Source organism: Lampetra planeri, chromosome 25, assembly GCF_965212315.1.
Source record: "Lampetra planeri chromosome 25, kcLamPlan1.2.h2, whole genome shotgun sequence".
Taxonomy (NCBI): Eukaryota; Metazoa; Chordata; class Hyperoartia; order Petromyzontiformes; family Petromyzontidae; genus Lampetra; species Lampetra planeri.
In genome coordinates this window covers 1,476,492-1,502,306 of record NC_136131.1, presented here as the reverse complement: position 1 = coordinate 1,502,306, position 25,815 = coordinate 1,476,492, and the positions used below count along the sequence as shown (strand labels likewise).

General features: G+C 49.6%; 1 protein-coding gene across 2 annotated transcripts in view; it reads left to right on the top strand.

The window, feature by feature from the left end:
* LOC144727219 (spectrin beta chain, non-erythrocytic 1-like) overlaps positions 1–25,815 on the top strand; it is a 166,128-nt gene that overhangs the window by 53,660 nt on the left and 86,653 nt on the right. Inside the window, exons 1-3 of one of the 2 annotated variants that reach the window (XM_078605895.1) lie at positions 250–453; positions 21,926–22,077; positions 25,512–25,685. In XM_078605895.1, coding sequence (XP_078462021.1) covers positions 360–453; positions 21,926–22,077; positions 25,512–25,685 — 420 coding nt within the window. In that variant the 5' untranslated portion in view covers positions 250–359. Of the gene's footprint in view, positions 1–249; positions 454–21,925; positions 22,078–25,511; positions 25,686–25,815 lie in introns of those variants that run through there. The other variant, XM_078605894.1, reaches the window with a different exon arrangement.

Sequence of the window (25,815 nt, the reverse complement as noted above, 5' to 3'; positions counted from 1 at the left end):
CAAAGCGAATCGACAAAGGTGAGCGGAATGCGCCCAGCGCCAAGTCGCAAAGCGAGCTGGGGGCTGACGCCGCCGCCACATCAAGGCCCTTCCCTCCTCGCCACACCCACGGCCTCCACCCCCCCGCCCCCCCCCCCCTTGTCAAAGTTAGCGCGACGCTCCGTCTATTTACCCACTCGCCGGTTGCTAGCGCACGGCCGTGTTAGAGACGAGGGGGGGTGGTGGTGGTGGTGGTGGCAGCGGTTCCGTGCCCGCGAGAGCGCGCACCAAGCTCGGCTCGCTCCGGGGCCACGTCCGACCCGCGCAAGCGCCAGAGAACACGCGCGCCGGCACCGTCGCGTCGAACGCCGCCTACGAAGATGAGCGGCGTGACGACCCCGCCGTCGCCCGGCAGCTCGCTGCTCGCGATGCACAACTTCCGGCAGATGGACGGCCGCTTCAAGCAGCTCCAAGGTGCACGCCGTGCCCGCCCGTGCGCGGGCAAAAACCCCACTCCCCGACACGGCCACACATTTCCACTCAATGACGATCGTTTTCTGCTCAGTTGGGTCATCCGACGGTATTTACCAGAGAGCAACTGACGGTACCAGCGTCGTCGTGATAACAGATGATGTGGACGAGAGATTTCGTATTAATTTAGTATGGATTTCGAATGTTTTTTTAATATGTAGATAAAATGTGATGATTATTGCTCCAATTTGTAGGTGTGTGTATGTGTGTGTGTAACGGTGTTTATTGCGCCAAGTGAAGAGCGAAGTAAGTGCGTGCTCTAGTCACGTGTACGTCTTTAAGCAAATGCAGAGGTTTTTGGCTTTGAGTAATTCCTACAAGTCTCCCCCCCGGAGGACACGAAGAGTTCTTGAGACGCTCTCGGAGCACTACGCACCACCGCTGGCCAATCGGGGATCAGCCGCGGTGCTGTTGTTGACCCACCGGCATTATTCCCTTCAGGGTCGCGGCTTCATGGGTGATGAATGGATGTATAATGGGTATTGGTTTTGTGAGGCAATGTCATCGTTGGCGTCGGTGAGCGATGAGTGAAGAGGGAGAGGCCCGATCTCCATGGATGGGAGGGGCTCAGCTAGCCTGGTGGTACGAGCCACAGGCCCCGGCCAGGTGAATGTCTAAATTCTGCTGTTCTCATGGGTGCCGGGCCATGTGTGTGTGTGTCGAACCTCTTTAAGCACCGTCCGTAGCCAGCCGTGCTAATCGGAGGTGCTGTGTAAGTGTGTGGGTACTCTGTAAGTGTATTGTCCGTGGTATAAGATCAGCCAATGATTGTGTTTGCACAGTCGTATGCGCTAATTTTTCGTTTACAATTATTTAGTTAGTGTCGAATTTTTTTTGCAATACCATGTCGAGTTATATTCTTTTCATGAAGAGTGTGTAAACGTAGTTCCCCCCCCGCCAACCGCCCCCCCCCCCCGATAGGATTAATTTCCCACCTCATGTATAATTAGGTCGACTTCTCACGTTGCAGTCAGAAGGGTAAATTATTCAAGGTCGCCGTTAAAAGTTTGTCGAGCATCCTGTCACTCTACAGCCCGTGGAGTTCTGTCCGACGGGTTACGGCGCAGCACACTCCTCGAGGACCTCGTTAAATTAAACGGGGGGGGGGGTGGCTTTAGCACAGTGGATTACACGGTTTCAGTTTAAATCGACGATTGCAATTTTTTGTCATGCGACCAGAGTGGCTCTTTGTGGGAGTTGCAGCACCATCGTCTTGGGAACGCGGCGTGGGTTATTGATGAGGCTATCCGAGTTGCGCTGGAGATGACGGGGAAGTAAAATATAGATGATTAAAGCTACGAACTATTTTTATTTTACCAGGTAAGGCCCACTGAGCTCTTGAGATCTGTTTCGAGTTGACCGGGCTGATGCGCTGGAGATGACAGGGAAGTAAAATATAGATGACTAGCGGAAGTACCCGGCTTTGCCCGGGTGAAAAATATATTTCTTAAAAACCTTACATATATACACAGATACTAAGGTATTGTGAAAGCCCGGTGGGCTGTTTGTACATTTCTCCACCAACAAATATATAAGAGGCTTTCACAAGTCCAAAAAGTTGTAGAAAGTGTAGGGTAAATAGTTGATGTCGAAATGTTTCCGAAAATTGTGGTCTCCCCCCCCCCCCCCCTCAAAAAATATATTTACCCCTCGTAGGTATATATACTAACAACACCTTACATACAACAGAGGAAGTGGTATCTATTGACTCTGTAGTAGTATCTACTGACTGTACCGTAGTATCTACTGAGCCAGTAGTAGCTACTGACTGTGTAGTAGTATTTAGTGACTGTAATAACTACTGACCATAGTAGTATTTACTGGGCCTACAGTAGTATCTACTGACTATATACTCGTAACGACTAACTGTATAGTATCTGCTGACTCTATAGTAGTATCCACTGACTATAGTAGTAACTACAAAATCTATAGCAGTATCTACTCACTCTATAATAGTATCTACTGACTCTAGTAGCTACTCACCGTGGTAGTATGTACTGACTGTAAAGTAGTATATACTGACTGTAGCAGTATTGACTGACTGTAGTGGTATATACTGACTGTTTTAGTATTTACTATAGCAGTATCTACCAACTCGATAGCAGTATCTACTATCACTACAGCAGTGTATACCGACTGAGGTTGTACCTGCTATCACTACAGCAGTGCATACTGCTGTGTTGGTACCTGCTATGATTACAGCAGTGCATACTGCTGTGTTGGTACCTGCTATGATTACAGCAGTGCATACTGCTGTGGTGGTATCTGCTATGATGAGAGGAGTACATATTGTGGTGGTGGTACCTGGTATGATATCAGCAGTGCATATTGACTACTCATCATTCACCCTCACCACTCACAACTCACCCTTACCACTCATCCTCACCACTCACCACTCCCACACACTATTCACCATTCACCCTCACAACTCACCACTCACCAACCTCCCTCACCAATCGCCCTCACCACTCACCCTCACCACTTACCCTCACCACTCACCGATCACCACTCACCCTCACCACTCACTCTCACCACTAACCCTCACCACTAACCCTCACCACTCTCACTCACCACTCTCCCTCACCACTCACCACTCACTCTCACCATTCACCCTCACCATTCAGCCTCACCACTCACCCTCACCACTCACCCTCACCACTCACCGTCACAACCACCACTCACCCTCACCACTCAACTTCACCCTCACTACTCACCATTCATCCTCACCAATTACCACTGACCAATCACCACTCACCACTCTCCACTAACCCTCACCACTCAATCTCACCACTCACCCTCAAAACTAACCACTCTCTCACCACTCACCCTCACAACTCAGCACTCACCCTAACCACTCACCCTCACCACTCACCCTCACCACTCACCCCTCACCGCTCACCACTCACCCATCACCACTCACAACCGCCACTCACCCTCACCACTCATCCTCACCACTCACCCTCACAACAACCACTCACTCTCACCACTCACCCTGACCACTCACCACTCACCCTCACTACTCACCACTCATCCTCACCAATCACACCCTCAACAATCACCACTCACCCTCACCACTCACTCTCACCACTCACCACTCACCCTCACAACAACCACTCACCCTCACCGCTCAGCACTCACCCTCACTACTCACCCTCACCACTCACCACTAATCCTCACCAATCACACCCTCACCAATCACCACTCACCCTCACCACTTGCCACTCACCCTCACCACTCACCACTCACCCTCACCATTCACCCTCACCACTCTCCCTCACCACTCTCCCTCACCCTCAACACTCACCCTCACCTCTCAGCACTCACCCTCACCACTCACCCTGACCACTCACCACTCATCCTCACCAATCACACCCTCAACAATCACCACTCAGCCTCACCACTCACGCTCAACACTCACCCTCACCACTCATGCTCACCACTAACCCTCACCCTCACCACTCACTAATCACCTCTCACAACCGTCACTCACCCTCACCACTCACTCTTACCACTCACCCTCATCACTCACCCTCACCACTCACCCTCACAACAACCACTCACCCTCACTACTCATCCTCACCAATCGCACCCTCACCAATCACCACTCACCCTCACTGCTCACCCTCACCACTCACCACTCAACCTCACCCTCACCACTCACGCTCACCCTCACCACTCACCTCTCACTAATCACCACTCACAACTGCCACTCACCCTCCCCACTCACCCTCACCACTCACCCTCATCAATCACCACTCACCCTCACCACTCACCCTCACCATTCACCCTCACCACTCACCCTCACCACGCACCCTCACAACAACCACTCACCCTCACAACAACCACTCACCCTCACCACTCATCCTCACCAATCACACCCTCACCAATCACCACTCACCCTCACTGCTCACCACTCAACCTCACCACTCACGCTCACCCTCACCACTCACCCCTCACTAATCACCACTAACAACCGCCACTCACCCTCCCCACTCACCCTCACCACTCACCCTCACCAATCACCACTCACCCTCACCACTCACTACTCACCCTCACCACTCTCCCTCACCACTCTCCCTCACCACTCTCCCTCACCACTCTCCCTCACCACTCTCCCTCACCACTCTCCCTCACCGCTCACCACTCACCACTCACGCTCACCACTCACCCTCACTACTCACCCTAACAACTCACCACTCACCCTCAACACTCACCCTCACCGCTCACCACTCACCACTCACCCTCACCACTCACCCTGACCACTCACCACTCATCCTCACCAATCACACCCTCACCAATCACCGCTCACCCTCACTGCTCACCCTCACTGCTCACCCTCACCACTCACCCCTCACTAATCACCACTCACAACCGCCACTCACCCTCACCACTCACCACTCACCCTCACCACTCACCCTCACTACTCACCACTCATCCTCACCAATCACACCCTCAACAATCACCACTCACCCTCACCACTCACGCTCAACACTCACCCTCACCACTCATGCTCACCACTAACCCTCACCACTCACCCCTCACTAATCACCACTAACAACCGCCACTCACCCTCCCCCCTAACCAATCACCACTCACCACTCAACGTCACCCTCACCACTCACCCACACCACCACCACTCACCCACACCACCACCACTCTCCCCCTCACCACTCTCCCCCTCACCACTCTCCCCCTCACCACTCTCCCCCTCACCACTCTCCCCCTCACCACTCTCCCCCTCACCACTCTCTCCCTCACCACTCTCCCCCTCACCACTCTCCCCCTCACCACTCTCCCCCTCACCACTCTCTCCCTCACCACATGTTAAGGGCGATCCTAAAGGAATCTACAACCTTCAATGATTCCTTTGCGCGATTCAAAGAATCGATTCCTGGCGCATAGGAGGTTTCCATTTTTAATTACAGAGTTTTATTTTCATTGTTATGTTATGTTTTAAAGTTTTCAGGAGTTTTTAATTATATTTTAGCCCCGGTCAACGCCGGATATTTCCCATTCGTAGCAGTTTATATCAACTCTATAACCAACTTATATTAAACGGAAATAAGGCGATTCTAAATGAATCTGCAACCGTCGATTCCTTTTCGCGATTCAGAGAATCGATTCTTGGCGCGGTCGGGTTTAGAATTTTAATTACACAGTTGTATTTTCATTGGTATGTTATGTTTTAAAGTTTTCAGAAGATTTTAAATGTATTTTCCCCCGGGCAACGATGGGTATATCGAGTTTATACCACAGAGTCGTCGCCTGACAGAGTTGCGTGTCGAGGCCTAGTACCGTGCAGAGCCTCCGGCCTCGCCTAGATTGCCCATCCGGCTGAGGCTGGGTGCTGGGGCCGTTAACCCCCCCCCCCCCCCGCGCTACAATAATACTGTCTAATCGCTATAATTTTATTATCTACCGACCCTATAATAGTAATTGCACACATTGGGGTGGAAGGGGAGCGAAGAGGACGTGAAACTTTGATGAATTTACCTCAGAGTCGCGTGTTAATGCGTGCGCATATTTTTAACGGGAATTAAAAATGGCGTCCACCCCGCAGCGAAGTTGTTGCTACCCGTTGCCAGGGGCAACCGCCGTGGTCCGCGCCGGTCGGCGATATTAAATAAATAAATAAAGAGTTAACTAAATAAATAAATAGAAATCGCACTAAATCGATAATCGGTCCGATTTAAAGTTTAGAGACGAAAAATCGGAAATGCCTAAGTTTACCGCGGGCCGGGGGCGTGCCCACCTGCAAAATTTAATCTCGACGAACCCCACGGTCCGAGAGCTACATCCCCCGCAAGGGAGCGTACGCAGATGGACGGACAGACAGACAGATAGACAGACAGATAGACAGACAGATAGACAGACAGACAAAAAATTAATTATATAGGTTAGATTAAAGCTACAAGCAATTTTTTATTTTACCAGGTAAGGCCCACTGAGCTCTTGAGATCTGTTTCAGAAGCTACCTGGCCACAAATGGTAACTCAGCGAAGTGACTTATTGCATGGAAATTTATAACTCTATATGCACGTTTATAAGTGTGGAGGGAAAAACCGGAGGACCCGGAGAAAAATCCACACGACCACGGGGCGAACAAATATACAGCAGGAGTCAGGGTCGGGATCAAACCCACGACCTCCTGTATACCAGGCGAGGTAGTTAACATCCCGCCACCGTGGCAACCCATGGAAGTGTTTTGCTCGCACATGTTGTTTCATCCCTACTGGCCGAGCGGCGTGGCCCTCGGTGTTGACAGTCTCCCGTCTCACAGCGAGGAGTCCCAACCCTGCGTGCCCACTCGCTACGGTGTGCCCCGCGTCCTGGCGCAAGCCGCGTCACTCGGCGCTTTGTAAGACAGGGGTCGGTGGATCGCATAGATTTCCGAGACTCTCGAAGCCTCTGGGCAGGAGATGGCGGTACGGAAAGTAGGTCTGCGAAGCCGCATGCGTGAACATTTTGGGTATCCGCTTGTTATGTGATGACTTTGCTTGGAAAATGAACAAAACGATGATGGTGATGTAATGATACTTTGCAAAAAAGGACATACGATTATTTGATCTCCGAGTTGAATAAAGGATGACCGTGAGACCAAATATCGCACGATATATATCGTAGACTCGCCATGTCTCGGCAAATGAAGTCGACATCCAAATTCTTTGCGTGCGTGATATGTCCACGATATGTAGGCATATCAATATGTAAATATGTTGAACTTGGATCGCACCGTACACAGCCAATCATGCTAATTACAGGTGATATGTCCACGATATTTAGGCATGTCATAAACTTTAAAAATATAAACTTTTTTATTTTACTGGTAAGGCCCATTGAGCTATACAGCTCGTTTCAGAAGCGACCTGATCACAAATGATGGCTCAACAAAGTGGCTTATTGCGGGGACATTTATAGAAACTAAATACTCTAAACGCATGTTGATTCTAAATGTGGAGGGAAAAACTGGACCACCTGGAAAAAAATCCACGCGACCATGGGTAGAGAGACATGCAAACTCCAAATATACGGCAGGCATCAGGGTGAAGATCAAACCCACGGCCTCCTGCATACCAGGCGAGGGAGTTAACGTCTCACCACCGCGGCACCCCATGCATGTGACTGAGTTACCTTCCCCCATCAGATCGTCATAATTCAGTGGAGAGACTGGATTTAATATTTAATTTCATGTCTCGTTTGGAATGTGTCTGGCTTCTTTGAGCTTTCTCGCATGATCTGTCTTGGTCTGTCGCGTTCGCTCTATCAGCCCCAATATCAGAGCCGGTAATGTTCAAGAGGAATGCATAGTCTGTAAGTGATTGCGTCTTTATTCTTTGGGTCTTTCGGTAAAGTCACGTAGATGGTTCAAAGGAATTCACAAAAAACTCCGACGTTTCGATCACAACACAAGCGATCGTCATCAGGAGGAAAGAGGAGGAAAACTACTGAATGCAGACTGTTGTAGAGGTTTAAAATGAGTGTAGTCCTAGGGTCATAAACGAAATGGGCGGGGCTAGTGATGTTAATGTGAGAGATTAGCATGTTAATGTAAGATCGCAGAGCCACCGCGATGCAGAGGTCGTCATCCATAGGTGGCCACGTTGGCGCGAGAAATCAACCTGCTCAGTTGAAATCGGAGAGCCGAAGCCATGGGGAAAAAATAAAAAAAATTACATCTGAAGCTGGCAGGAAGGGAACATCACAGCCAGTTATGACTGAAACTGGTTGATAACTTCCTTCCAATGATTGCTAAGTTTGTACCCATCTTCTCGATTGAAATTGTGTCTGTGTCTATATATATGGATGGCTTCATGAACGAATTTTTGTTGATAGCCAATGGGTTTGCAAAGTACCTTCGTCTTAGAGAAATCAATTTCGTGTGAGCCCACCGCATTAAAACAATGACCGTGTTTCAGATCTGCCTTATGTTCACGAACACGGTCCAAGACATGCCGCTTAGTTTCCAGAATGTAACTACTCCCGCAGCCACAACTCAGTTTGTAGACGCCCGGGTATTGCATGTCAGGGATCACATCGTTCACAGATGGGATCAGATCACGAATTTTACGTCCTGTGTTAAATCGAACCTGGATCTTGTGTTTGCTCATGATTTTAGAAATATTTTTGGTGACCCCTGCTATGTATGGCAAGGTGATGGTTTTGATTGGATCCTCAGATGGTTCTTTCCCAACGGTTGGGGTAATATATTGTGTAGTCTGAATATCCATTCATCTTGAGAGCTTGGTGTACGTGTTCCAGTTCACTGGCTCGGTGATGATGGTCAGAAATACATCGAGCTTTATGGTGTAGAGTTTTGATGAGGGAATTCTTCTGTGATGGATGGTGGTGGGAGTCAGGTTTTAGGTAGGCATCCGTATGGGTGGCTTTCCTGTAGACAGTGTCCCATTGAGCCATCTGGTCTCTTTTCGATGAAACATCCAAGAATGGTAGCTTGCCATCCTTTTTCACTTCCATGGTGAATTTGATGGCTGGGTGTATGGAATTGATGTGGTTGAGGAATTGGTTCACAGTTGGTCGGCCATGTGGCCAGATGATGAACGTGTCATCTACGTACCTCTTGAGTGGATGCCTGGATCACGTCTTACTTGCTCAATCTCTTTGCACGTATCTCCAGAGTGTGATGGCATTGCTCATCGTGGGGTGATGTTGCCCGAGCCTGGAGCTTTTCCCGCCTCGCAGCTGTTTGTATAAACGCAGCGTCGCACAACAACAAGAACCACGCCATCTCGCTCCGGTCTACGAACCCAAAGGCCGCAATGGGCCGGGCCCTTCCAAGGGGTTACTTGGGTGCAGTGCGTCCATAGGAGACGTGATCACTCCCCCAATGCACAGCAGGCTCAGACAGCAGCAATTGTGGAACTCCGGAGACTTGGCTGCTGCGTGGGTGATGTCACTCGGCCCGGGAGGCACTGCGGTGGTGCGCCACGGTGACTAGGAGATGTTAACTACCTCGCCTGGCATACAGGAGGTCGTCGGGTCGATCCCGACCCTGATGCCTTCTATATACAGTGCTACCCCAGAGATCGAACTTAATTCGTTCCAGAAGGCCATTCGAACACCGATTTGTTGGAACACCGAATTAATTTTCCCCATAAGAATGAATGTAAATGACATTAATTGGTTCCAGACACAAGACATCTCTCATTATAAAGCATTTTTACACGAAGTGTACAGTAATTACATGCATAAAATCATACAAAAAAGCAAGAAACACAATACATAAATGGAGACATTGTGTATGGTTAAACACCAAAAACACTAAAATAAAGGAAATTAACGAAAAAGTTAAGGAACGATGTTTTGCGGGTAACTGCACTCACTGGGTGAGAGCTACCCGTTAACTGAGCCTCTCACACGGTAAAACTTTTGTCTGGGCAAGCGTCATGCAAGCTGTCCATACGCGTCTCAGCCGTACAGGTTCTTTCAAGTCGCGATTGCCCGTTCGACCTCCGAATTTCGTTCGGTTTCCGGGGCAAAAAATGTTCGGAAATATCGTTCGAACGGCGATTTGTTCGAATTCTGGTGCGTTCGATCTCCGAGGTTTTACTGTATTTGGAATTTGAGTGTCTCGCTTCCCGTGGAGAGAGACATGCAATTCTCTAAATGTGCGTGCAGCCTATTTGGCTGCTATAAAGTTCCACATGATGAGCCACTTCATTGCGCTGTCATTTGTGATGGCCATGTTGCTTCTGAAAAGGAGCTATGTAGCTCAGTGGGCCTTGCCTGGTAAAATAAAAAATGTGTTTAGTTTTAGTTTTGTTTGGTCCAAGCCATTTAGCTCCAATGGTCTGCTTCCGACTCGCAGCATTACAGGCCAGTAGTAACCCCCCCCCCCCCGCCCAATATACATACATACATATCAATGTAAATTGTTTTGTATTCGTCAATACCGGTGAGAAATCAGTGCAGTGTCACTCATGGCTGCTGACAAAGATGAGGTTTGAGTGAGTTTTGGAATGACGGCAGATGCAATGCAGTGTGAAGGCATCGCCATCGTCAGCTTAAGTGAATTTGGATTGGCAACATTGTCACACCCATGCGGATACTAGATAGCGATGAAACATGAGACTTTACCGGTGGTTTATTTGTGTCTTTGTGTTGTGTTAACGCGACGTTACGCGTGGTTTATTTGTGTCTTCGTGTTGTTTTAATGCAACGTTACCGGTGGTTTATTTGTGTCTCCGCGTTGTTTTAACGCGACGCTAGCGGTGGTTTATTTGTGTCTTCATGTTGTTTTAACGCAACGTTACCGCTGGTTTATTTGTGTCTTCGTGTTGTTTTAACACGACGTTAGCGCTGGTTTATTTGTGTTTTCGTGTTGTTTTAACGCAACGTTACCGCTGGTTTATTTGTGTCTTCGTGTTGTTTTAACACGACGATAGCGCTGGTTTATTTGTGTTTTCGTGTTGTTTTAACACGACGTTAGCGCTGGTTTATTTGTGTCTTTGCGTTGTTTTAACGCGACGCTAGTGGTGGTTTATTTGTGTCTTGGCATTGTTTTAACGCAAGTGCCACCGCACATCACTCAACGTGTGCGTCGCGGTGCGCGGATCAGCGGTGCGCGGATCAGAGATGCACCATGCAGAGCTACAGCAAGGATCACGTGGCCTTGTAGCTGATCGGTCACACAAAGAGGCACCCACGGGGGCCAACATCCAGCCCCCCAAACTCATGTCGTGTCATCGCACAAAGTTAATCACTTTGCATGGCTGTGCGGAATAATTGAGCGAATGGTCTTCGTTGTTGTGTAGGCTCTCTAGGGATGTGGGTGGGGGTGGCTCGTGTGGAGGGGGGGGGGTAAGTGTCTTGCAGGGTTGAGTATTAGCGTTGTATCCACACGCTGTATAGCTATTATTTATCTTCTATCCAGCACCCCCCTCCCCTCTCTCTCGTATCTCTTTTGAGTGCATCATTTTCCTATCTCTCAGATTTCTTTTTTAACACATCCCCTATTTCTTCCCCATGTATCTCACTTATTACATATCATTACATCTCACTGCACGACGAATGCATCTCTGTTGATATTATCTGCGCGAGACAACTCGCACTAAAGGGACTTTATTAAGTAACATTGACTTCGTGTTTGTGTGCAATATTTTCGCCTTCTCGTGTGACGTGTAGTTTTTTGTCCTGATTTCTCTTTGCTTAATTTCTGCGCTTTTTATTTTATTTATTTCTCTTTTCTTTTTTCTTCAGGTAGCCCAAGTTGCCCCTTGGCAAGTGAGCCTCTCTCTCCTGGCCTCTTGAGCTCTCACTCGGTTAAATACAATAAACTCAAAACTTGAAACGTGAAACTATTGTTTGCACGGAAGTGCCAAATATGTGGCAGCGTGCGTGTAATTGTGTCACGTATATGGTCGTGCTACATTCCATTGTGGTTTAGAAGGAAATAAAATTGCAGCGCTTTGTCAGTCAACTGCTGGATAAAGACCTCCCAGGTCATGTTCAGATATCACTCGCCGCACAGGGGCCCTCCATGTTTCTCGTGCAGTGCGCTTACCTCTGGGCCACCGCTTTACAGCGAAGTCGTTTCTGGCATAACGACCGCGTTTTCTGCACGTTGTGCTTCAAACTGTCCACACACAAATCACCCCCCCCCCCCCATTGCCTTTGACAAGGAAATTGGTGCCTCCTAACCCCCCCTGACTTAGGCCTCATAACTGGACTCATACACTGACCGATTTGACCTCTTTGACCGTCTGCTTCTGACTGCCTTGAGTGCCACGAGTGCCGTACGTCGCATCGGAATCGCTGTTGACTCATCGCCAGCGAGCCACCGGCGGCTTCTCGTGGGCTTGGAGACTCGCGAAAAGTAAAGGACAAATGCGTCTCGAATTGTAATGCGACGTTAAACACGATCGCGTCGAGGCAAGGGTCAGCTGATATTACAATTAAAATACACAAATGTCAGATTGCCTTCAGGAACACTTTGGTGCGAATTAATTTAAACAGTGATTGCATTTTGAACAGGTGCTCCTCTGTAGCGACAACAACGCTGAGCCTAGATTCCCCATCCGTTCATCTGCTTCTCATCTACGGATGCATTTTGTCTGGGAGCATCTGACTAATTCTGCGTAGGAAATTCCATGCAGACACTCCTCCTCACACACGCTCGTGCGTTTGAAGACTCGTTACGGGGGATTGCGAGAGAGAGCGGCTACCCCAAACTCACTCCTCGTTTGGATTGCGCTCTCGTTGTGTGTTTTCCCATCACGATGTGCGGCCTGATAGTTTTGTAGTCTTGGCATGTGCCGCTACCTTTGTTCTTTCCCTGAGTGACGTTTGTTTTTTTCAGTTGATGTGGATTTGGCGTTGACTGGAAAGGACGTTGGGTTATGTTCGTAAACTTTCCCATTGCTTTTTGTTCCCAAATAATCCTAATTGCTGGGATGTATGTGTGTACGTTGAACTACTTTCACATCATACGCAGCCAAGCGTGCTAATTGGAGGTGAGGGCAAGGACAACAAACAATTTGAGTTTTCAGTCAATTGACTTTTGTTTAAAAAAATAACCTTAATTATTTTAAACAACACAATGATATTGACTGTATAATGACTAAACAAAATTCACTGGTGTGGTTCATGATTGATTTTATGCAGAGCCAATTCTGGAAGCTGCGTGATGACGTTGGTTGTAACTACCAGCGAAACGTCGCGTACCCAGTTCTGAATTGTGTGTGAATTGCTCTCTCGAACAACAACAATAAATTGGCCACGTTTGACCTCGCGACAACTTTATTCAACGGTTTTGTCAGGTGGAGGCGGGTGTACGACACACATTTTACTCACGCGTGTTAAATCCACTGTAGAGGCAAAACAAATCAATAAAAACATTGTAATAATCGTAATGCATGGTTTTACAAATTTTACGTAAAGTAATGCACTGAAAAATATATTTTTATCACAGAAAAACAACAGCTGACAAGTTTTGTAGATACATTACGGTACTTGACTGAAAAGGAAGTTACTCGTATAACTTGGTTCACCATTTCGCACCTCCGCTTAGCACGGTTGGCTACGTATGGTGCGAAATAAGTTCAGCGTACATACGTACGTACAATGTCCATGGAGCAATGGCCTGGTAAACAAAACGAGTGGAATGTTCAACCGCTCAGCAAGTCCCTTTTATATGCACTTCCATCTCGGTTACTTCAAACAAATTAAACAATTTTTATTTTACCAGGTAAGGCCCACTGAGCTATATAGCTCTTTTTCATAAGCAACCTGGCCACAAATGATAGCTCAACGAATGGCTTATCACGTGGAAATATATAGCAGCCAAATACTCTTAAAGGCACGTTGATTCTAAACGTGGAGGGACAAACCAGGGAAGCTGGAGAAAAATCCACGCGACCACGGGGAGAGAGAGACACACAATCTAAAAACATACAGGCGTCGTCAGGGTCGGGATTGAACCCACGACCTCCTGTATACCAGGCGAGGTATTTGACATCTCGTAGCCACCGTGCAGCCCTTAACGGTTACGGTCTCGTGGTGATTGGACCTCCACTGTGGTGCCCCCCCCCCTCACCAGCCGGTTCTCTCTCTAATTCCGTGCTTCTATTAATGCGCGGCGCCCTTTAGACCCTTCGTGAAAGGCTCCTTTCTTATTATAAGCCCAGATAATATATATAATTATTTACATATTCCCTTGAATAAGTGGAGCAGGCGCCAACAATAACAAGAGTAACAATTCTCAGGTCACCCCGCTAAGTGTGGCTTCTAATAGGACTCATTCAGTCAGGCCTTGTCAAAACAAGTGCCTGGCCTTGAGTAGTTTACCTGTGCCCCCCCCCCTCTCCCTCCGTTCAAGCCCAGGGGAATGCGTCGAGAAATGCGTCCAGCGCGAGCTTCACGCTCGTGGGTCACCAAATATACAGGCGTCGGTCAGCTTCACGCTCGCGGGTCACCAAATATACAGGCGTCGGTCAGCTTCACGCTCGCGACGCGTGGTAACCCGCGCGGCCAGACCTGGGCTCGACTTGGCCGCCGAATGCGCAGGCTTCGTGGCTTCATGGCGGTGGCGGCGGCAGAGGAGAGGGGTTGCAAATGAAGGGGAAATGGCTGTGACGAGAGAGGCAGCCGTGTCTGGAGGTAAATGAGTTGTGGTGGGGGGGGGTCTACGGTGGGAGACGCCGGGGGTATGGGCGGCCGCCGCTGCGCGTGTCTTACTCGCCGCTTTGAGCTGGCGTCTTTGTGCGGGTAGTTTTTTTAAACAAGCCAGTTTGAGGTAGTGGATAAGTACATTACTCGTGTTGAATAAGCAGCAGAGGGTATTACATAAATTTAAAAATCATCGTAGTTGCTGCTCAACCATGTAGAGCAATTTGGATAGATTCAGATCGAACATTCCAAGAACATGCCCCTGTGGTTCCAGACGATTCTGACCGAACGGTTATCAATGACTCCACTGGTATTTTTTTCCCCCCGAAATGTTCCATCGGTAGTTCTGTCGGCATCGCGCCACAAAGCGAACTCCAAGATCCCTCCAAAGTGACCCCTGGTTCACGATGTAGGCTGCAGCACTCTCCCACCTGCCCTGTTCGTCACACAGTGGTGACGGTCCCACCTGATGACGGAGACTTGTGTTGCCTCCGAAACGTCGTGATTTTTATTGTTTTATTTTTATTAATTTCATTTTTTTACCTACGTGACTTTACCGAAAGAACTAAGAGTACTGATGAACTAAACTATATTAGTTACTAGTTCACAATTCTGGCTATTGCCTGATGAGGCTGGTTGTAATTAATGGCAAAACATCGTACTTATAAATGTTGTGGGTTTTACTCTCCAACACACCGGTGTGCTGAACTAGTAAAGAATTGCCATGTTACGTTTATGTGACAAACCTTACTAATTGGCTATGTCGGGTGGTGGTGAGTTTAACAACACATTTATATTTACGGGATCTAACCCAAAAAAACCTCTTATGGATAATATTGGAAAGTCTACTTGGAAGCCAAATATACAACAGGCATAGTCATGGCCCGGGATCAAAACCCACGACCTCCTGCACACCAGGCGAGGGACATAACATCTCCCCACCACTGCAGCGACCTCGAAGATGTGTCAGTGCAGATCTTATAGGCCGCTCGCTGCGTGTCTCCTGCACAGCAGCTGCAGGACCTGCGCGGAGATTTGGAAGCGTTGGCAAGTGATGTGATGATGGCGGTGATGGCATCGGCGGCTATGGCCATGATGAGGTCTTTGATCTTGATGATCCTTTTTTTTTTTATATAATTGAGCAGATGAGAGTAGACAAAGCGAGAAGCATCAACGGTGTTGATTCCCCGACTCACTGCGCATGCTTCTAGAGCAGTGGTTCTTAACGTTTACTGCAGCCTTGCACCCCTATGGTTTTCAATCGTAAGAAATAATTTACAATGTTAATAAATACACCGGGTTTGATGAAACAAAGCAGTAGTACTTACGTGCCCATGCTTAATTTGTGTTTCCCACGATTTAGCTTCTAAACAAATCTGTCCATCTCGCACCTTGAGGGTGTGCGTGATGCACCCCAGGTTAAGAAGCAGTGCTCTGGAGAGACCATTGAAGCGAGTAAAGAGTGCGGGAGGGCCACTCGTGAGCTTACAAGAGACACGCGCTGGAAAATTCCACTCGAACTCCAAAGGAATTCCTTCACGGCATGCCTCTTTCCTCCAGAGAGAGCGAGAAAGAAGAGAGAGAAAAATGACTTCATAATGCACGGTAGTCTAATTCAGTGTCGGCAATAAAATAAAACGAGCCTTGTTCTGTTAGATCAAAGCGATGTTTCATTGCGGCCCGTGCTTGACTTGCACATTTTAATCAACCCCAGGTGGCAGTCGTTACCCACAGGTCGTTGTACGCCATTCTGGAACGTCGATATTTCCATAGCTATCAACCCCATACGGTTCTACCTGTATTCTTTTACAGGTCCATACGGCGTACAGCCGTTTCAATACGGGCAAAACAAATAATTGTCTATTTGTTCGTGTTTCTCCCTTGCGATGGAACTTTGTAGGATGAACGTTGAGATTTATAAGGGACACGGAGTGACCAATAAGGTTTAAATTGGTCTGTAATAAGGTAGGGCACTGAAAAGGGGTTGACAGGTACGTATTTGTAAATGCGTTCCTCATGTGCGTGATGCACACCGATGCAGGTGGCTCCAGAAGCCTCCCGCAGTGTGTTTGGTGACTTACAGATTTGCAGCGACAGCTGTGCGCACACCTCGCCGTGAGTGATCGCGCCCAGCGGAGTTGCCAGGCTCGGCGCGGAGCTTTGTCTTGTTAGCTGCCGCCATGCGAGTCTGTGGGTCTCTATGTGAGTCTGCAGATCTCCATGTAAGTCCATGGGCCTCCATGCGAGTCTATGGGTGTCTATGCGAGTCTGCGGATCTCCGTGTAAGTCCATGGGCCTCCATGCGAGTCTATGGGTCTCTATGCGAGTCTGCGGATCTCTGTGTAAGTCCATGGGTCTCCGTGTGAGTCTGTGGGTCTCCGTGTGAGTCTATGGGTCTCGGTGAATTTGTGGGTCTTGTGGATTTTGCGTGTACGGTGTGGCGTGGGGAACCTGAATGGGTTCCGAACAAACGCGTTGAGACCGCCAACACCACCACTTGAGGAGGCTCCCTTGCCCAAATGGGCATTGCATGGGTGGCGCTCATACTTGTTGGTCACCCTCAGCCAGTGGTGGAAATTCCATATTCTCATGCCGGGAGCCAGACTACACCTGCTGTTGACTTTGCTAAAAGTGTCGATGATTTTATTGACCCCGCAGAGATGATCGGCTCGGTTGCCACCCGAAGAGAATTGGACAAAGGTATAAATGTCTGTTTTGTTGGCAGATGCTGCACATTCCCTGTTACACTACTTCCTCCGCAAGCGGCAGCTTAAGCAATTTTAGAGATTTTTCAATGCATTTATTATCCTCGGCCCGAGAGATTATATTTCAATGCGTGCGTGGTCGGGCGCGTTCTTTTTGTATTGTGCTCAGGAGATGGCACGTATCGTTTTACACCGGGGATCTCTGTCAAGAGCTGCTTTTTTTTGCGGTTTGGAGGGTCGCACACAGGAGCCCATTCTCTCTAAACCGTATTGGTCTTGTCGAGGTGAGAACGTGGAGTCATCGGCGCGCGAAATGACAGAGCCCGGGCAATAGCGCGCTGCGGAATTTCGCTCCCAGCTTCTGTCGGGCGGGCTGCGGTTGGCTCGAGACAGGTTCGCACGGTCGCTGTGTTTGCTTCGTGAACTGAAGTGAGTCCATTCACACACCGAGGCCTCCCCGTGTCCAAACCCTGCGCGCTCCGATTAAACGCGCGCATTGGGATCTCGACATTGGTGGCCGTTTGCCATCGCTGGATTCTGCAATGAATAGGCTCAGTGGGGCACCCTCACCGACACCTAATACCAATGTGGGTATTGGCTCTATGCTGTTTTATTTCGTGGTAAATCATTACCCGTGTTTGCGTTGCACTTACCGCAACGCGTCGATTATAGGAAGACACGTCACTCTCGACATTCGAGTCAACAAACGCGTGTCATCGTTTTTTCGCGGTGCTTGGCAAGCAACGCTACCCCATCTACGACGGAGTTTAATGTAGCACGGCGCCGCAGGAGAGATCGCCGCGGGCGTCTCCTGTTGGAAATCGCTTCACTCGTGCACTCAGTGGATCTCTGTTTCATTCGCTCTCCTTTCACTGTGCAATCTCACAGTCATTTACATTCCGTAGCTCGTGCACTCTGTAATCCGCAAGTTTCTCTGCGGTTGTGATATTACGATTCTTTATTTTAAAACAGCGTCAATGGCACGAGATAAGGTTTCCATCCAGATATCTCAGGCGGCAGGGAAACCCTTCATGTTGCAGAATGGCACGTGGAAGTGGATATCACAAAGCTACCTCTGATTAGCGCAGTGGGCTGTGTACGGTACGAAAGTTGTTCAACTTACATAAGTACATCGAAATCCCTCAAAGTGATTTCTAGTTTTAAATGATAGGGCAGCACTTTCTGGCCTACCCTGCATGTGACAGTAATGGCAGTGAGGCCGATATCTTTATAATTCTTAGAGCTAGAATGTAACCAGATTGAGTGAAGAACAAACCGAATGTGATGTGATGGGGTTTTTTTGTGAACTGTCATTGGTGACTGGGCTGAGATCTTTCAATTCACGCGGCTTGAGAGCCAGCTTAGGCCGCGAGCGGCTGCCTGGATTCAAAACCCCAGAGGAGCTCAGCGGTGCCAGCGCTGGGCACTCTGACCCCCGAGCCGGCCTGCGGTGTGGGTGTCCACCCTCGGTGGTGTGGGTGTCCACCCTCGATGGCTCTGACTTCTCCCAGAGAGCTCTGCACTGCTGCACCGACACCGAGCTGGCACCGCGATCCTGACGCACGCGGGGAAGCTGCACACCCGTGCCTCGTGCACATCGTCGCTGCCACCATCGCCACTCACCGCCACGCACCACACAACAAGCACCACGCACCACACCACAACCGCCACGCACCACGCACCACACCACACCGCACAGCCACGGACCACATCACGACCGCATCGCACCGCCACGCACCACAACACGACCACACCACCACCACGCATCACACCACGACCGCACCACGACTGCACCACACCTCCCTGCGCCATGCGCCGAGCGGCGCCTGGAGGGGGGGCCACTTCTCAGTTTGGGGGAAATGACGGAGGAGCTTGTCCTGAGCTTTCATCGCAGTGTTGCACCGATTAGACCCCACGATTCCCTCTGAACATGGAGAGGAAAACGGCTTGAGGATGTAAGGGTGTAGTTTAAAAAAAAAGCCTTCAAATAAATTACGAACATTTTATGTTGAACTTCTTTTGCACCGTACGTAGGCAACCGTGATAATCAGAGGTGTAGGAGGACAACAAACTAAGCACAAAGAGCAGTTCTAAAGAGGTGAGTTCTCAATCTGGATTTAATTTACGGTCAAATGAAGGGCTTCCGCTTTCTCCATGTAATGTCAATTATCATTTCAATTTGTGACACGCTGCCACCGCACAGTATGGGCTCACTGTCGTAGAGAGAGGACGTCTCATAGGCACGAGGAGGAACCGCACCACAAGCGGCAAGGCGGCCGGGCAGTGAGCCGGCGCCAACAATTGCCCAAGCTCTGCGGTCCTCTATATATTAAGGCGTTATCGGCTAATTAACGAGTGTTTACATGTGACGACGCCGTCATTTACCCACCAGTTGTGAGTCTCACTCACAGCCACGGTCATAACCCCCGTGCGCATACGATGTCAAGCCGTGCAGGATCTAATCTGAGTAAGCACAGTAAAGATAGTGCCACATTTACGACGCTCGCAGTCAAAAATCTAAGAACCAACGTTGAATTATTTCACGAGCAACGGCGGCGTGAGCGCTTAGCGTGTCTAAATGTGACCGCGCGTCAATTCCGGTTCCCTCGTTCGGGTGAGATAGACCGTTTGAAACATTGCCATTTGTAATATGTAAACTGTTCGCGTGTTGATTGGTGATTTGCTATTCGTCGCCGCGGCCCGCGATGCCCAACACACGCCGGGGATGGAGGCAGAATCTGATGGAGGTGGCTGGTGTTGGCGTTGCTCGAAACAGCGCCCGAGAGAGAGACGCGCGCGCTCTGAGCTCCGGTGGGAGGGGAAGCATGAGGTGGGTCATACGGTGTGAGCATTGCTAATGAGTCGTTGGCGCACCACCACCGGTGCCGTCAATAAAAATGGAAATAAATGTTTTCCGGATTCATTATTTATTTCCCGCGATTCGCAACCCCCGGTCAGAAAATCTTGTGGGGTGGTGGCGGTGGTGGTGGTGGTGGTGGCGGTGGTGCACCAAAAATCAGTTCTCGTGATGTCGAAGTGGTCGGAAGACGAGTGTCAGTTCACATTTTGATCTTAGGCTGTTTTATGAGGACCGGTGCGTTATGCTGCACCGGTGTACCGCCAATACATCCATTTACTGAACCGCAAAAAATACACAGCACGCGAAACGGACAATCGGGACATCCTGTTTGATTTCGTAAGGTTTCGGCGTCGTTCGTGTAATGTACATTCACCTTGATTGTAAGGATTGTAGATTGGGTGGTTGAAAAATCCATGAATAGTTAAATTTGCACAGCTGCAGAAAAATACCGAGCTGTGGCAAGCGCCGCACGTTGATTTGGCCCTTCTTGCCGCGTGTACGCTGTGCCGCTGAACCACCGTCAGTAATATTTCAAAGCCAAAGCTTACGGGGGGGGGGGGGGGGCGCCTTTGGACCAGGTCCATGGCGTGCCGGAATTGGCACAATGTTGGTGCGTTTACTGCGTTCCACGAAAACACTCATGGCACGGGCTCTTGTGTTTCCATTCCCTCTTGGTGACCTAGAAATATGATTTGCCTCCTTTGAATTTCAATTAAATTTCAGGGAAATGTTCACTTGGGAAAAAAGAAAAACAAGTTGTTGTTCCCCCCCCCCCCCCCCCCCCCCCATTTTTCCTGGATTTCAAGTACGTACGTCGAACTTCTTTTGCATCGCACGTAGCCAACCGTGAATATTATCGGAGGTGCGGGGAGAGCCGTTGCTTCCTTACAACCTGGCGCGTCGTGAATTGGCCCACTTCGCCCAATGGGGGAGGCTCAGGACGAGCCCTGCACTTGAATCAATTGCCATTTGTGATGTTGGCGCGCGATCGGTGTTTTGCGATTCGCCTCGCGTGATTCCTGTCGACTTGAACTGCACATCCGCCGCGCAATCCCCGCTCCGCTCCAACTCACTTTTGAAAGCGTCGCGCGCACCGCGTCTTGCTCACGCGCACGAAGAAAGTGAAAGGACAGCGAGTGCCGTGTGAGTGGTACATTTTTTTTTCACGTCGTTTTAATTTTACGCGCAGTCGCCGGCGAACCGCGGACGAGCGGGGAAGGCGGCAGCCGGGCGGCGTGCCGGCGCTACCAGCATTTGCTCCTAGCTCTGCAGTCCTCTGTATATTAAGATATTTTCAGACAATTAAGGAGTGTTTATGTATGTGGGAGGAAACCAGAGCACCCCAAGGAAAGGTCACGTGTGCCAGTGGGCAAAGCTGTCTCCCATACAAAACGGGGCATATTGTTTCCATCCACGTGAGAACCGCCTTCTCCTGGCGAGCCAGAGTACGGCATCTCCTCGACGCCCACGGCATGGGAGTTTTTGGCGACATTTGTACGATTCACCAACCCTCGCTGCTGCCTCCACATTGCCGGATCACAGGCCGCGTGCGTCGGCCGCCGCCTGGTTCGTTCACGCATCGCGTCGAATTACGGCGGCCAAGACTAGAATGCGGGGGCGCCGCAATGAAAGCCCTTTGCGGCGTGCCCACCTTCACTGCCGTCGGATTGCCGGGTCCGCGTCGCTCAGCGATGGTGTCGTGCGCGTGTGTGTGTGACGTGCACAGACGAGCGCGAGGAGGTGCAGAAGAAGACCTTCACCAAGTGGGTGAACTCGCACCTATCGCGCGTCTCCTGCCGCATCGGCGACCTCTACGCCGACCTGCGCGACGGGCGAATGCTCATCAAGCTGCTCGAGGTCCTCTCCGGCGAGCGCCTGGTCAGTCGTGTCGCCGGCTCCTTCCCCTCGCGCCGTCGTTCGCGACGCTTTAGACGCGCGTGTGTGCGACGCTTTAGACACACGTGTGTGTGCGACGAGCGCGCTATGTGAACTCACGAGCCGGTCGGCTCGGTGAGTTTGCATTTACTTATCTCTTAATCAGGTTCACCTCTCGGCATCCCTTACACATGTTCACGATGTAGAAGAAATGTCGATGCCACCTTTTTGACAGTCTCAAGAATGATGAAAAATAAGATAGGTTTTACCCTTTCTGACAATGAAACAGGAGTTGTGTCACGATATTCAAACACCAAAATAGACAACTTTTTGCAAGGCATTAACCGCACACAGCACTTGTGGTGAACATGCAAATAAACACACTCTGATAATGTGATGGGCATTGCCCTTGAAACTGATTGGCCTACACCAGAGACAGCCGCCATTTTCATGGCCTAGTCTCACCACCAGTGTCAGACCGGAGAACGCCAGCAGGTGAACCGTACAAAGACAATGCCACACGTGTCGGAGCATTTATAGCCGGGGGGGTTGAGCGGCTATTTTATTTATTGCCAGAAGGGGTAAAACCCCCCTTCTTATTTTCCATACTCACGAGTAACAGCTATGGCAGCAATCGGTGTTTGTGGAAGAAAGGAACAAAAAGTTAAAAGTTCGCAAAGAAGCACGGGGGAGGTGCGTCCGTTGAAGAATACCGGGAGACAGGAAGAGGAGCGCGCGGATTAAAGAACTGACGCGCAGGTTGGAGGCTTCGTAGTCACCGTTAGGAAAAGCGAGTGGCATTGGGCGTGACGCTCGTAGGGACGATGGCCGTGGGCCGAGACCGACGGCGGAGCGGCAGCCAGGGGGGAGGGGGGAACGCGCTCGAGTGAGTGGCGCGAGCGACGCGGAGACGGAGCGACGACGTCAGCTCGGTGGATTGAGAGATGGGGAAGCGGTGACTCATCAGGACTAATGTCGATGATGATGATGATCATCATTTTACGTGTTTCTCACGTGGCAGTAATAATCGCAAGCAATGTTGGAATGTGCAGATTGTATGGCGCACTGCAATGCGAAGCATGTTCACTGCGCCGCAGATTGGCTTCTTCATTTCTGCCTGACGGCCCGTCAGCTGCCTGCAGGGCACACCGGGTAGCCTTCATATCCGGCAGCCAAAGACAAAGATCTCCCATGTAGCCTTTAACAGACTGTTGGGGCAAGCACTGTTAGCATACCTGTCAACCCCTTATCAGTGCCTACCTTATTACAGACCAATTCAGACCTTTTTGGTCACTCCATGCCCTTATAAATCTCAACGTGCATCCTACAAAGTCCCATCATGAGGGAGAAACACAAACAAATAGACACTTTTTTGCCCCTTTATTGAAACGGCTGTACGCCGTCTGCACCTGAAAACTCAATTTCCCTGTACAAGAATACGGGTAAACTGTATGGGTTGACAGGTTTGTGTTAGCTTGTGGCACCTATGCAGGCCAGTACAGCACACGAGGGGGTGGGTGGCCAGCACCACGCCCGGCCGCCTTTGTCTCTCTCGTGACGAAGTTTAGTTTACACATCGCACCAGGTACTCATTTGAGTTTGAGTCGACCTAGGGGATGCCCAGGACCGGTTCCGATAATCGTTACTGGTGTTCACCGTGAGCGGTGATCCAACTATGGTTGCCGGGTTCGTAACACAGCGCGCTAACCGCTCTGCCACCGCTCTCCATATGCACACATGCGTGCACGCAAACCATATATACACGCACGCATACACACACAAATGTATACAACACGCACGTACATGCACACAAACATATAGCATACACATGCATATACACAGGCACACAACCATGTATACATACGCGCACATACAATGCGGATATGCACACACGCACGTACGCACGTATGCAAACACACACCGGCACGCAGGCTGCACAAAGGCCTCTTGTTTCATTGTACATTCCCTGTCGCGGTCAACTTTGCAAATATGAGTTACAGCGTCCAGTACATAAAGAGCCTTTTCAAGATTGCATTCTCTGCGCGAGGGTTTTTGTGGAACTGGAGCGCTTCCTGGTGCTTCGCGACAGCCTGTGGTTAACATTTCGTATGTTCGCATGAGCACAGCAGTACGGTCCCAGTAAACGTCACAACGTTGGGTCAACCTTGTTGCGTTTACCGGGGTGCAACCCATACAACCCGTAAAAACCCATACAAAAGAGGCGTGCGTTGTACGAGCGTCGTGTTGTTGTGTGCCAACGCTCCGCAAAAAACCACAGCACAAATAGACTCGCGCGACCTTCACGGTTGCAGAAGAATCCATTGTGAGGTCGCAGGTCAAGGGTGTTCAGCTGACATTGGGACAGTTTGCGATTTGAAGCCGCAGTTGGGAGTCCCATGTCCGCTCTGGGTGCACCGCGGTGGCGACATGTTAACTACCTCGCCCGGTGTATAGGAGGTCGTGGCTTCGAACACCTGCTGTATATTTGGAGTTTGCATGGTTCTCCCTGTGGTTGCGTAGATTTTTTTTACGGGTCCTTTGGTTTTCCCCTCCACATTTAGAATCAACGTCACGCGTTTAGAGTATTTAGCTGCGATACGTTTCCACGTGAGAAGCCACTTCATTGGGCTATGATTTGTGATAGCCAGATCGCTTCTGAGAAAGAGCTCCGTAGCTGAAATAAAAACATAGTTAATAGTTTAAAATAGTTTTTTATCAATAAAATTTGAACTACATTTTGGATTACACGACTAACAGTGGTGCTGCTGGGAGTTGTCACGTTGATGCTTCAACGAACCTTTTATACGCAAAGCAACGCGTTTATAAAAACAATATATATAACAACAGATGTTATTTTTTATGCATCTGACACTGGGAAAGAAAGGGAGATCTTGGACGTGTGGGCCGACTGGCCTACTTTTTGGGGAAGACAGGTAGTCCTGGATTAACACGATAGATGCATTCTTGAAAATCTTCATGTAAAAGTGAAATGGTGATTTGACGCTTTCGTGACTGCAGGAATCCATATTCTTTGGTTCTTTCAGTAAAGTCACGTAGGTATAAAATAAAATAAATCACGACGTTTCGGGCGCTTGTGTTGCGTGACTTTACCGAAAGAACCAAAGAGTAGTGAAAAGGTGTTAACCGAACACTCTTTTCCCATAAGAAATCATGTAAATGGGGGGGGTGGGGGTTGCGTTCCAAGCTTCCAACTCGATTGACAAATATATAATTGTTACCCGTTTATTATGGCTATGCGTTGGTTAACACTTTTTTTTTATTGTTGCCTTTTTATGCATGAACAACATTTAAGGGGAAAATGAACAATTTATAAACGTAACCTAAAGCAAAGGACACTGTTGTCTGCGCGTGTGAGCTGCGACGAGTTTGCCCCCGAGGCGTCGCGCTCCTTAAACGACGCGTCTTGTCGTGTGCAGCCGAAGCCCACGAAGGGCAAGATGCGGATCCACTGCCTGGAGAACGTGGAGAAGGCCCTGCAGTTCCTCAAGGAGCAGCGCGTCCACCTCGAGAACATGGGCTCCCACGACATTGTCGACGGCAACCACCGCCTCACGCTCGGCCTCATCTGGACCATCATCCTCCGCTTCCAGGTGAGACCCCGTCAACTCGCAACATCGGAATCGGAGGTTCATTTGCGCGTAGTCGTAGTAATAATCAGGGCTCTCATCACCAATGTAATCCATAATAAAGTGGGGGGGGGGGGTGGGGGTTTGTTGGCTT